Source organism: Gopherus evgoodei, chromosome 1 (assembly GCF_007399415.2).
Source record: "Gopherus evgoodei ecotype Sinaloan lineage chromosome 1, rGopEvg1_v1.p, whole genome shotgun sequence".
Lineage (NCBI taxonomy): Eukaryota > Metazoa > Chordata > Testudines > Testudinidae > Gopherus > Gopherus evgoodei.
In genome coordinates, this window is record NC_044322.1 from 323,973,237 (window position 1) to 323,987,530 (window position 14,294).

Genomic DNA, 14,294 nt, shown 5'->3' on the forward strand with positions numbered 1-14,294 from the left:
TGCTTAGGACTTTCCAACAGGCAGGAGGTGAAGAAGAGGTGGCGCCGGAGCGGGGTACATTTGCAGACCTGTGTAAAGTGGTCCACTCACTGCAGGAGCACCTCCTTGTGGGTATTCCACCCTCTAAGGCCTCTTGTAAGAATCCATAATCCAGGACAGAACCACAGGGTTTACTCTCCTCCTGACCGCCTCCTTGTATCTAGCCAACTCCCTTTCCCTCTAGGGAGTGGTTGCAGGCCTCCACCCTGCAGTCTTCTTCCTGCTGTCAATTCCTGGCATTATCATCCTAGCCCAGGTCTTCCCCCCGGCTGGGCTTCACCATTAGTTCTTATCAATCCCTAGCTTCCAACATAGAAGGTTAATTGGCCCTTTCTGGCCCACATTTACCCACTCAGGGCCTGTGTGGGATGGACACCCCATCACAGGCTGACAGAATTTTTTTTTAACTCATACAATTAACAAATTAACGCTGCCAGCTAAGTGGCGAAAAATGAAATGACTGTCAAAATTAGCACTAATTTTTCACATTACAATTTTTAAAAAGTTAATACATTGACTTTTAATAGCATACTGTGTTACTCTTCATTTTTTACCATACTTTTGTATCGTTGTATGAAAAGGTGTCAGTGATGCGGCCCTCGGGCCAATGTACTAGCCCTCATGTGGCCCTCGTGGTGATTTGAGTTTGAGATCCCTGGGCTAGACAAAGATGGCAATCTTCCACTGTTCACAGCATATGGTGCATGAGATGTGAAGCCATGATTTCAGGTTAAATAAAGGAGCTGGTCTACCATTGATGGAGCACTTTCCTTGACTTCTGCAACAACTATATTTTTCTATCTGTAAACTTCCAGAACTGTTTGTAAATCCTGGATTCTCTAGTAGACTGTTGGAACGCTCTTCTGTGACCTTCACTTATTGGATCTACTTGAAATTGGAGCAATAGTGCAATTCATGGTGCCTGCGCCATCATTCAGCAAGATTTTGTCGTGTTCGTGTTGGGTGAAACAGCACACAGTTGTGAGAAAAAAAAACCACACACAGTTTTAAAGTCATGTGATACAACATAAGTTTTTAGCAACAGAATGCATTTTATACTCCTGAGGGCATTTTGCACCAAAAAAAATCCTGTATACAATATTTTAAAATTCTGCAAATTTTATTTGTTAGATAAATGTGGATGCTCCAGCACGGCACTGAGGAGCACAGGCCACTGGCTGCACAGAGGTGGGAGATCACTGTGCTGCTCCCCCCGGGACATGGATTCAGTGGTGAGGCTGCGCTCAACCCTAACACAGCGCAAGGACCGGGCCTGCTCCTGATATACCCCTGGCCCCTGCCCCTCGATGCCAGTATGTGTGGGCAGGCAGGCTCACCAAGGCAGGATCCAAGCATGGAGGGGGTTAGTGTGAGGGGATCCACGTCAGGGTGGAAAAGGTTCTGTGAGTGGCAAACTGTGTGCGGGCAGCTCAGTGAGGGTTATGGGTGTGGGGGGGATCTAGATGCACAGGGACTTGTAGGTGCAGAGGTAATGGGACTCTGCAGGGTGGTCCAGGTGAAGGTGGTTGGGATTCAGCAGGGCGGGTCTGGATTTGTGTGGGGGGGGGATACAGCTCAGCAGGGGATCTGGGTATGGGGGGCTTAGTGGGGTGGGGATCCAGGTGCAGCTGGTTGCAGCTCAGTGGGGTGGGGATCCGGGTGCAGGTGGCTCATGTGGATGGTCCAGGTGCAGGGGGAGTGGGGCTCATACAGGGGTGTTCTTAGTGCGGGGGTTGAGGCTCGGTGGGAGGATCTGGGTATGTGGATCCAGGCCAATGGGGGAGCAGGTCCCTGTACAGGGATCCCTCCCCCTGCAGCTGAGGAGCAATGGGTGCAGGAAATGGCATGTAGAGTTTGCAGAGCTTCCTGCAGCTGAAAGAGAAATCTGGGGGTGAGTCTAATCCAGCCCTAGATGCAGTGTAGGAGAACAGGAAGTCCCGTCTTCCCCAGCCCAGCTGGAGACTAGCAGCTGAGCATGCTGCAGAGTAGGAGCCCCAGCCAGGTCTTCTCCAGTCCCACCCCCTGCTCCACACTGATTTACTTCTCTACCAGCTGCCCTGGGTGCCCGAAACATACTGCTGGGGTGGGTCGCATGACCACTCCTGTGGCTTCCATTTGCTTCCTTGTCAGAAAGTCATTTTTCTGTGGGGAAGCAAAGAAATCTGCGCAGGACATAAATGCTGCACATGTGCAGTGGCGCAGAATTCCCCCAGGAGTAAAAATTTTAGTAGTATTACAACACAAATATTTCAAGGTATTTAACTCAGCAAATACATGACATTATTAGAATGGATTACAAGATGTTACAGAGATACAAAACTTCAGGATACAACTTGCACACCATAGAAAGCTCATACATATCTACCGAGAAGGAACTGATCTGACTTCTTTAGTGCATCTATCCAGCCTCAGGATAGACTCTTAATGAATGGTAATTTCCCTATAGAAGTCATTGAAAACAAATAAATTACAACATCCTTAATATAAACAGCTTATCACCATATACTTTGGAGAAAACTGTTTTAAGATAAAAATAAATAGAAGTCCAGGAACATTCATGCATAAAGGCTATATTTACAAAATATTATGTTTATGACAGAAAACCACAAAGGAAGTGAATTTTACAGTTAAGAGTGAAATATACCATATGTGCTACAAATATGACACAATATAATGCATTAGGAAGATATTAAGACATTCTTGTTCCTTGTACTGAAGGTATATGATATTCATTTCACTTTAAATGCAAAATTCCATGCTTTCTATTGTGTTTGTTGCGTTTTTTCTCCTGAAACTTAAAGCTCCTGTTAAGTTTTTGTGCCTGAATTTCCTTGCTTAAAAAAAGTTTCATGCAAGTTTATAGTAAACCCCAGTGTCTGAAGAATGTTGTGCTGCAGTGAAGTTAGACAGCACTAACATTGCAGCTGGAATGGTTACATTACTCCATCTACCACCATTCCACAGTACACAAGTCACTCTTCAGGCAGCCTCTCTGGCTGAATTTCTGCACTCCCATGGTCTAGGGTCATACTTTACAGAGTGCTTCATCTCTACAAGGTATACACTTTAGCTCTCATTGCATACACTGTCTTGCCAGCACCCGTTTCCATAGCCATTGTTATAAGCACCCCAATAAAGTCTATCCACCTAGTCCTTCACTTCCATTCCTCCGGAGTAGGGTATACACAAAACCCAATCTTTCCCCTGAGTGAGGTTGTTCATTTTGATAATTAGCACATTGGTTTAAAATACGTGTTTAGTAATAAGTTTACAGAAGATTTCCCCCCCCACCCATTGTTCTTGTATTTGAAACTAAGCTTAGTCCTAATTAACTAAACTACATAACCTAGCCTCAGCAAAGTAGCTACCGGGGCTTGGAGATAAACACATTCATGGATTAAACTAAGTGGAAAATGGAAACCTCAGTGGGAGTGTTTTACCAGTATGCTATACCAGTATACCAGCCAGTGCTCCTAATGTGGATGCAGCTACACCAGCAAAGCTGTACCAATACAGTAAAACCACCCCCCATGAGCAATGGATGAGGACAAAGGATCAGTTTATTTCTGTGGAACACTGCACCAGGTGGGTCAGCCAGTAGCCTTTTAAGATACCTTCTGCCTGTTCAGGTTGGGTCATAGAACTTTCCTGAGAAAGACTTCCTGTTCTAAACCAAAAAAAAAATAAAATAAAAAAAAATTCACTTCCCCAGAACAATCCCAGTCTACCATATTTATCTACTCAGCATATAGGCTGTCAGACTGAGGTACCCACCACTGATGCCAACATCAGACAGACTGAAGTCAGTGGAGACCTAAACATGGACCTCATCCACAGATGTCAAAACCCCACATGACCGCTGGTGTCAAACACCTGATGCTGGGGAGATCAGAGTGGCTCGCATACAGGATGCAATCAGGACAGACTGATGGCAAGAGGCCAAGTTCCTTTCCTGAGGAGCTCTCCTGACTTTGCTACAATCCATAAATCACCTAAATATATAAGCATTGAAATGGATCACCAATCTCAACCTTGGAAACGGCTCCTGGGTCAACACACAAACTTAGACAATAACCTTCTATTGATACAATACTCCTTTTCATATCATCTTCACTAAACGGCATGGGTTCAAGCATGGGCTTAAACAAACATAAAAATGGCCACAAGTGCATCCTCTGTTACAGCTGCAGTAATTACCATTTTTAATTTTATCTGTTGAAATAATTTACTTTAAAAGGTTTCCTTTAGCCTAAACATTGTGAATAAACTGGGTTAATCTTGCTGCTGTGATAGGCTTGGAATACTTCACTGTATAGTTTTATACCACCGGATCAATTATTCTTATCAATTATCCTTCAAAAAAAAATCCAATAATTCACTTTTTGAATTAAAAAATGGAATCATGAGTAAACAGCTCACAAGAATGGAGCTGTGTAACACATTTATCTTTTAAGTAACATTTCTGTGGCCTAAGAAAAGCTAGCACTGAAAAATGAAAAATACATACCCAAACAAGTGGTTTTGTGTGGGGCTGAGGGTGGGACGAGAGAGAGTTGTAGGTTTATTTGGGGGGGGGTGGTTGTGTTTTTGTTTTTTTTTTAACTGGACCTGGGACTTGCCGCTCAAAACTGAAAACACCGTAGTATTCACTAAACATAATACTGAATTTAATGAAGTCCACATGGCTGTGCATGCACATTAAGAGACTTTGATGGCAAAAAACTACTTTTTTTCCACTTAAAAGACTAGAAAGCCAATTTACTAAACAATTACATTTACATTATCTCAATTTCAGCAACTGTAATTTCAATCATATTTAACCAGTTTGTAAGATACAAAAATCCATTAGACCACAATATCACGTAAACTTGTAATTTAAGTTTTCTTTTCACTTTAAAAAAAAATACTCACTGCTTGAATTTTGTATTATTGTGGCCTCCCTCCAGCAAGCTTCTATACATCTAACCCCTATTAATGATAAATATCTACAATGATAAATATTTATCTATTGTATCTACAAAATACCAATATTTACTAGTTTCCTCAGATCATGGTATTACTAAAGTATTACAGCAGATAAATTGTAATACTGCTACACTTATGACTTAAAACATCTTTGGTCTCCTTTACTCAAACATCAATCCACTTAGTGAGCCAAATCACCTAATAACCCAAATTCAGCTCTGGCCAATTGGTGCTGCACCCACTTATACAAACATTTGAACTTGTTCCCACGTGCTTTACAAACTCCTCCTTATTCAAAGGTGTCAAACAGATAGTTAAGAGTTAATGTCTCTTTTACCTGTAAAGGGTTAACAAGCTCAGTGAACCTGGCTGATACCTGACCAGAGGACCAATCGGGGGACAAGATACTTTCAAATCTTGGTGGAGCGAAGTCTTTGTTTGTGCTTTTTGTTTTGCTCTTTGTTCTCTCTTGGAGCTAAGGGGGCCAGACGTGCAACCAGATCTTTCTCCAATCTTTCTGAAACAGTCTCTCATGTTCAAAATAGTAAGTACTAAATAGAAGGCGGATTAGTCTTTATGGTTGTTTTCTTTATTTGCAAATGTGTATTTTGCTGGAAGGATATTTTACCTCTGTTTGCTGTAACTTGTAACTTAGGCTAGGGGGAATCCCTCTAGTCTATATAAGCTGAAGACCCTGTTAACATTTTCCATCCTGATTTTACAGAGATAATTTTTATTTTTTCTTTCTTTAATTAAAAGCTTTCTTTTTTAAGAACCTGATTGATTTTTTTCCTTGTTTAAGACCCAAGGGGATTAGGTCTGAACTCACCAGGGGATTGGTGGGGGAAAAGGAGGTGGGGGGAAGGTTAACTCCTCTCTGTTTTAGGATCCAAAGAGTTTGGATCAGGGTAACCCAGGGAGGGGAAGTCTGGGAGGGGGGAAAGGAGGGGAAATGATTTATTTCCCTTTAAGACCCAAGGGGTTTGGGTCTTGCGTCCCCCAGGGAAGATTTTGGGGAGACAGGGAGTGTACCAGACACTGGAATTTCTGGTTGGTGGCAGCGCTATCAGATCTAAACTAGGAATTAAGCTTAGAAGGTCCCCACTTTCTGGACGCTAAAAGTTCAAAGTGGGAATAATACCTTGACAACAGGTAAAAAAAAAACAACCTGCAATAAAGTTTGAGAAAGTGAACGTGCAAACCACACTGGAACCATTCTCTCATTACTATAGGATTGTGCAAAACAAACCAAAATGTTTATTGTTTGTGTTACCTTAAATATCTTTGATATTATTTTAAGTATCTTGTTCAATTATGTAAGATGAGATTGTCTGCCATTCAGATAAAGTTATTTTTCCCCTTACCTTATGTTTTTCCCCCTTATTTATGGTTTTTGTTGGTTTATTTGTCCCATTTTCTATTTCCAGCAGCTGCCTTCACTTTTTGGTTGAATGATTGCAGCCTGGAAAACAGACTAAAAAGAGTGGGATTGTTTATCATGGAAAGGAGACGAATAAGAGGGAATACGTTAAAAGAATTAATTGTGTAGAGAAGTTAGGGAGAACAGATGTTCCCAAACTCTCTCATAACACAGTAACAAGACAATATTAAATGAAACTAAAAGGTGGCAAATTCAAAGCCAATAAAAAGAACAGCTTTTTTTAAAAATGTCCAATTAGGCTTTGGAAGTCATTCCCAAACAAATCATTGAGACCAAGAATTTAGCAAGACTGAAAAAGGGATAGTATATGTCTATGGATAAAGAAGATCCAGTTATAATTAGTAACACAACATTTTAGAAAGGATATAAACCTCATGCTTCTAGGTTCAAACTAATCTCAATTTAGATATTAGGATGAAATTTAACGTGGGGGGGGAGCAGATTATCCCACATTTGCCTGCTGCAGCATCCTTACACCTTCCTCCTTTGTAAGAGACTGGATACTGGATTAGATGAACCTCTGGTCTCCTCCAGTATGGTGATTTTTATTTTCCTATGCAGTTGCTTATCCCTTTTCTCCACCACGTGTCTAGGTGAAAAGAGCAGGTGAGGAACCAGTAAGTGTATTATGCTAGTGCTGAAGCCAAAGGAAAAGAATGTGGAAGAATGTGGGGAATTAAAGGCTCCTTCTTCTAATCCTCCTGTGTCTTTAAGAAACGACAAGATGGCAGCATAATTCTCATTATTTATTCTTTGTACTGTAATGCTGACAGACTCATCATCAGCATCAAACCTGGGACCTCTGAAGCTTGGTGTACAAGCCTCTACTGCACAACCTAAAAGCCATGTGACTCTTAGCCAAGGTTGTAGCAGAATTATCAATCTCTAGCTGGGCTAGGTGCCACTAGAGGGGGACTGAGCACCACATCAACCAGGCATGGGTTACAGTAGCATGACAGAGATCACCATCACATCAGGGCTCCATGGGTCTATTGTGCTAGCAGGCTTTGTACAAACGTAAGAAATGACAGTCCATGCCCCCCCAAAAGCTTACAATCTATTCTAAGAGACAAGAAAATATGTAACTGATGGGGACACAAACACGGGGGCAGGGGAGGGAGGACAAGGAAACAACATACTGTATTAGTACACTGGTAGATCAGCTGTGTGATCAATTTACATATGTAGTAAGTAAATCGGTATCAACAATCAGTTTCTCTCTCTCTCTCCAGAGTCTTTGAAGGATGAGAGTTGTGGGGGAGGAGTGGGGAAGAGACAAAGGGAAGAAGTGTTCCTTAAACCTAGGTATACTCCCAGCAGAAACTATAACTCTGCCCAATGCTGCCTGAATGTTGCTCTGGTCTCCCAAGTCATGTGAGCAGTGCCCTCCAAACCCCTGCCTCAACAGAAAAAAAGACTGAGAATAGGAAATAAAATTTAAATCAAAGTGGCAGATGTAAAAAACCCCCTGATTTTAAAATCATGTGTTTTACTTTGCTAGGAAAGTGTAATTTAACCAAAAGGATGTGATATCCATATATTAAAACGCAATGTTGTATATCTTTGCCACACCCAGCTACTGCACAAAACTATACAGCTGTGTCCTAGTCCATACAGTAAAGTGAAGGCTGAAATTTTTTATATGTAATAAGTTACAGAGGCAATTTAATTCTTTTTCAGGGCAAAGTTTTCCAAACTATTTTTATACAGAAAGTACAAACTGTGACATTTAAGTTAGCAAAAAGTCTTACATAAAAAATACTCATTATCATAGAAATACTTGCCAAGTTCATTCACGTTCATCCATTCTACATTTCAGAGCATTATTGAAATTAGCAAAAAGAGAGTTCAAAATTTATGCTGACAGAATTTCAGAATTTATTTCAAGAATGTAAGTTTAATTTTGACCTTTACAAACTAGGTGATCAAGGTGAAGCAACATGAAGGACCAAAGAAATGGTTTGATTATCCATCTGTGAAGAAGAAAATTATTCATCTACAGATGGTCTCTCTGCACCTTGTACTAAGACATATTCATTATGATTATCTTCTTCATTAAGTAAAGTGGTGTTAGGAGCCTCATTTGGCACTACAGTTTGTAAAGACTCTGCCTCATTTTTGACAGGCAGTTCAGTTTCCCTAGCTTTGAGAATGTCACATTTGCACACTGGGCATGTTCTGTGTTTCAGCAGCCAAGGGTCAATGCACTTCCTATGGAAAATATGGCTGCATCTTAAAATGCGCACTACGTCTTTCGGCACGTATACTTCCAGACACACTACACAGTTCTCTCCATCTGTATCAGCTTCCTTGTCACCCTCTTTTAATATGCGAAGCTCAAGTTGACCAATAGCTTTCTTGACATCTGTTAATTGTCGGCATCTCCTGATTTGAGTTCTTGCTATTCTTAGCCTTCCAGCACAGTAAAAGGTAAAATAGGCCACCGTGACCAGTGTGCAGATGAGAAGGGACCCCCAGTAACGATTCATCCAGGAACCATAGTGTTTTCCTACTTCTATTCCTATTATTACTTGGATGCCATTCTGTATCAAGTGTAAAATGTCCTCGCCTTTCAGATTGCCAATCATAATTGCAACAACATCTTCTGAACCCAGGTAAATCATAGGAAATACTCCATTTCCTGTGCCTGCATGGTTATAGATAATCACGCCAACTGCTCCCCTCTCTGCTGCCACATTTATTTTCTTTGTGAAGGTACAGTGTCCCCTCATAATGAGGGCTATCCAGGTTTCAGAGTTTACAGGCCTGCTGAAGTTTGTTGAGGGGTTGCAGGCAATTTGATTCAGTCCCTCTGGTGGCACCACCACTCCAGACACCTCCTTCAATGGGGAGTTTTTTCCAAATACTCCATTGTCAGCCCACTCCCATACTGTCTTGTTCCCTATTTGAAACGATATGTTCAGATGAGCAACCCAAAAGGCATTGGCTTGGGAGACATGCAGACTCAGCACCAGAAAGACACTAAGACACAGCAACCAGGACAATTTGTTCCCTCTTCTCCAAGCACTAATCCCAAGCAACTTCATTCCTTTCTCAGCCAATTACATAACCGGTAAAACAAAACAAAACGATCACAGTTAAGAACAGTTAACTGAAGAGAATAAAACATTAAATGCCTGTAAAAACAGAATAAGTTCCACTGGTCTCCTGCATTTTGATAGCCTGCTAGTGTGTTTCTTAGAAATAGAAGAAGAAAAATAGCTTTAAAAAAAAAGTTTAAAAGGCTCATTTCAAAATAGTCATAAACAGCTCATTATTGGGTAATGGGATTGTGACATCACATGCTCATGAGCCAATGTATTAACAAGGACTAACTCATTTGCATACCTGTAATTGTACTTGCTAAAAACGCTAAAGTATTGACTTAGTTTTCTCTATATTCCTCTATGAAAAATGTATTTTCACAGCCAGCATCTTGCGGTGGAGAACTAAATCCTCTGCTTCAGCACACAGACTTTTGATATCCCCAAAACAACCATACTAAGTGTGAAACATTCTTATTTTTGCTAGCTGGAGCTGGAATTTTTGCCATCTAGATTCATTACATTACAATACAGGGTTATACTTTGTAATCAATATACTAGTGTATATGCATACTGTTGATATGCAATTGTCCTTGTTTAAAAAAAACCTGAAAAAATAAAACTCTTACAACCTTGAACACTGATGTACCACCAAGAAATGTTTAAAGCCATTTTTAATCTTGTACTTTTTCCTTCCAAAATCTTCAATGAGCAAGTTTCACAATAAACTACACCTCCTGCCCAGCTTCTAGTGATATTCCTCATCCCCCTCTCAAATATTTGAAAAATATATATCCCATTTTACTACATTACACTTACACACACACACACACACACACACACAATTGTCTTACAATGTAAGGATCAAACACTATTTGCCATTCACCTGAGATGTCCCTCAGACAGATGTCTCCATGCTCACTCTTTTTACAATACTATGATAAATTTTGTTAAAAAGTATGCCTTGTCAGGTATCATTTGAAAACTCAGTTTGCTGAGCGTTATTGTCCTGGTAAAATATGTATGGCAACATTACATTACAAAATGTAAATTTACAAAATTCTACTATACGACACTGTTGAGACATGTTCAAAGTTTAGAAAATCAGACAAAAACCAGTTCCCTGGAGACAAAAGGCAAACCAAAGCCACAGCCACGTGTCAACAAAATCAAACGGACTATCACCTGATTAAGAGATCATTCTTTGGCAGGAAAAAGGGTGTGAGCACTGGCAGCGTGTGAACCACCGGCTGGAGGAGGCTAGTCCCCAACCCCGCCCTGTCCACCCGAGGCCCCATCCCTTCTGCCCCCCTCTGGAGCCCAGAGCTTCCCCTCCACAGCGGCCACTGGCTCAGTCCCACCCCAGGCTAGCCTCTCAGCCCCAAAGGAGTCCCAACAAGGCAGGCAGCGCATGACCCCAGCCTCTCCAGCCCTGGAGCGCAGAAGGGAGGGTGGCCACAGCCCCCTCAGCCCCGAAGCGCCGGAAAGGTGGGTGGCTGTAGCCTCCCCAGCCCCAGCTGGAGCACTGGGGGCTAGAGGACTGGAGCTGAACACAGAGGGGAGGGCCACGCCTGGCTGTTTGGGGAGGCACAGTCTCCCCCTAGCCTATGCAACCTGCCGCCCATTGGTGTGAGCGAGAAATCTACATTTTGGCAAAGGAATGCCTGGAGCTTCCCATCCTCACAAACTTCTGTCTCCTGAGCCTTAGCCAAAGATTATTTTCAAAGAAAAAAAGAGTACTATAAGAAAAAAGGAAGATACCTCCCTCTTAGGACTGTGTTTACGTAGTTACTTGAGATCTGTGAATTGCTCTACTATCCTCTCACATCAGGAATGTGCTTACTTGGTAAGATGATATTTAGTGTTAGTATTCTGACAAGGCCTACTTTGGTTCTCAGCATTACTTTGATTCATACTGTTAGCCATGCCTAGGATTACAGCAAGCTCCACAGTTGTAGGCCACTAACTAGATTCTAGCAGTTAAATATACTTCTATTTCCCTAGTTGGAGGTGGGTATCAACTTAATCCAGTAACAGGAACAAGGTGAGCTTTTCTTGAAATGAGACAGACCTATGTTTATGCAATGGATTTATACAGCTCTTAGTTGAGATAAACAATTGTATGTGAGCTAAATAAAAAAATCTAGTACATTACTACAGGTCCTTTAAAATTCAACTAAAAACCTGTCTACTTTAACTGAAATACATTTCCAATAGGCACCTCCAATGCAGACCAAGAGGAGACTAAAATTTATCTGAGCATTTTAAATGTAAATGTTCTTTTAATAACTGCAGGATGTGGAGAAGAACAAAAGCATATCTGTGTAATGAGAGTTCAGTTTAATATTTTGAAATCACAAGTGTTTTTCTTCTATGTAATAAATTGCTTAGAAGATTTTTTTTTTAAACCGCAAAACTAACGTTTCAAAAAGACCCAACTTTACAAACACTATTATTCAGGTGATTTCAAAAGGTGCTACTCAAGAGAGTTAAGGGCTTCTTATCCAGGTAAGGGTTTTCAGGACTGGATCCATAATGCTGCAGAAATGATAATACCTTTTTAATTTTAGAGAGGTTAAATTAATACATCAGCACTTCCACAAGTTGCACACTTCATTCACAATTTTGTTAGTTGTGCATATACCCAAAATTAAGTGAAGAAAATTAAACTATGGCTGGCAGATTTCTAAACACAAAAAGTTGCACTGCTTAAATAAAATCCCAAACTTTTCTGAACAAACATGAGTTTTAAATCTTCTCCTTCAAAAGTTGCATTGTCAAGGTTATGAAAGATAACCAAAGTCACAGAAATGGATCATAATTCTCTAAGGAAGCAAGTTCTTAGTCCACAAATTTATCTGGCCTCTTACTAGAGCATATTAAAAATGGCTATTGTATTCTCATCAAGAATAGTAGTGCTATGAGTCTTTCAAAATTAGAGATTTTTAAAGGCTTAATTCATTTCCTCCAATTCACTTTTAAGATGTCACAGTTCCACACTGGGCATGTTTTATGCTTTGACAGCCAGAATTCAAAGCATCTCTTGTGGAATAACTGCTTGCAAATTAAACTATGAACTCTCTCTCTGGGCTTGTGTGCTTCTAAGCATACAACACAGCTCTCTCCCTCTAAATCAACGTCCATGTTTCCCTTTTTAAAATCTGTGCAACTGAAGATATCGCTTAGCTATGTGACTGAAAAAAGTACACACAAAAAATACTTAATCTAGGAATGCTTTGTTCCCACTTCTCAGTTACCTGGATACCCTTGTGAATCAAGTACAACATTTGTTTTCCTTTCAGTCATCAGATTGCCAGTCATGAATGCAACAATATCTTCTGCACTCTCATGAAACATATTAAACACTCTGTTGCTTATGCCTGAATTATTGTAGGTGACACCATTCTCTACAGTCACCTTTATTTTGTCTTTAACAGCACAAACTTCCTGCACATGGAAGGCTAACTAGGAGCCAGAATTTACTAGCTTTCTAAAATCCATCTAGCAGCTGCATGTCTTGACATTTTCTCCTTCTGGTGGTATCCAGCATTCCAGTCACCTTTTCCAAAGGGGAGTTCTCTGCAAACAAAGCCTGTTGTAAAATCTGACAGTCCAATTCCCCTCTAGAAATGTTATGTTCACGCAGGCAACAGAAGTTCTAATGGCTTGAGGCCCAAGCTGGCTAAACAGCAGGAAAAATCATTTAATGCCAGCCAGGATGATGCATTCTCTCTTCCCCAAATACCACTCACAAGCAGTTTCATTCCTTCCTCTACCAAGTAACTACAGAATTGACCAAATAAAAAAAATAGAAAATAAAAAACAAACAAAAATCAGACTTGCATATCAGGGAGAAAATAGCTGATAAAAATAAAGGAAAGAGACCATAGGAATCCAGTGTGAATAGTGTCTCTACATTTAGATATATTGTGAGGTTCCAGTTCTTAAAGAGAAAAAGAAACAAGAAAAATTGAGATCAGCATAATTTTTTTTTAATCTGAAAAGTTTAATAACTTTAAAACACAGGTAAATGTATTGGTTGATTTAGATGAAAGGGTGAGGCTTCCTTGGGTATGAATTTGGGGTGAGGTCATAGTACCACTTTGTCTTTTATAGAACGTGGTATAAGGTGAGTGTGCCATTAAGACACCTAGATCTCCTACCCTTCTCGCCGATGTGATGGCAATCAGGAAGGGCACTTTCATAGAAAGATGTAGCAATGAACAAGTCGCTGAGGGTTCAAATGGTTTCCCGATGAGGCTACGAAGGATGAGATTAAGATCCCATGTGGGTGTAGGGTTTTTTAGCGTTGGGTAGGTATTCATCACGCATTTCAGAAAACGCTTAGTCGTTGGATGAGCAAAGAAAGATAGCAGAGCTCAGGCTGTGCTTTAAAGGGCCCAGGGCTCCCCTCAGGGGCTGGAGCTCCGGGCCCTTTAAATCCCCACCCGAACCCGGCTGCCGGAGCTCTGTGTACAGTGGCTGGAGCTCTGGGCCCTTAAATCATCACCAGAGAAGCCGGTCCAGTCTGGCACAGTGTACCAGCTCTTGCCGGTACGCTATACCAGACCATACCAGCTTACTTTCACCTCTGGGTGATTGATGCATCCTGAGTCCTGTGTCAGGAGGTGAGGTATTAAATGGAGGATTTGAGGTGGTTTCACTGAGATTTGTCCCAGGAATGGGAACTATGTTTGTCTGGGCCATGTAGGGGCAATGAGAATGACCTTGGACTTGTCTTGCCTGATCTTATATATAACCCGACTCAGAAGTGGAATTTGAGTAAACACATACATTAGCAGCGC

At 41.1% G+C, this 14,294-nt stretch overlaps 2 protein-coding genes across 25 annotated transcripts in view; both read right to left on the reverse strand.

Moving 5' to 3' along the window:
- CADPS2 (calcium dependent secretion activator 2) overlaps positions 1-14,294 on the reverse strand; it is a 602,399-nt gene that overhangs the window by 427,404 nt on the left and 160,701 nt on the right. The window lies entirely within an intron of this gene.
- On the reverse strand, positions 8,434-9,492 carry LOC115644564 (RING finger protein 148-like). Its single transcript, XM_030549138.1, has one exon. The coding sequence runs from the start codon at positions 9,490-9,492 to the stop codon at positions 8,434-8,436; it is 1,059 nt and encodes a 352-aa protein (XP_030404998.1).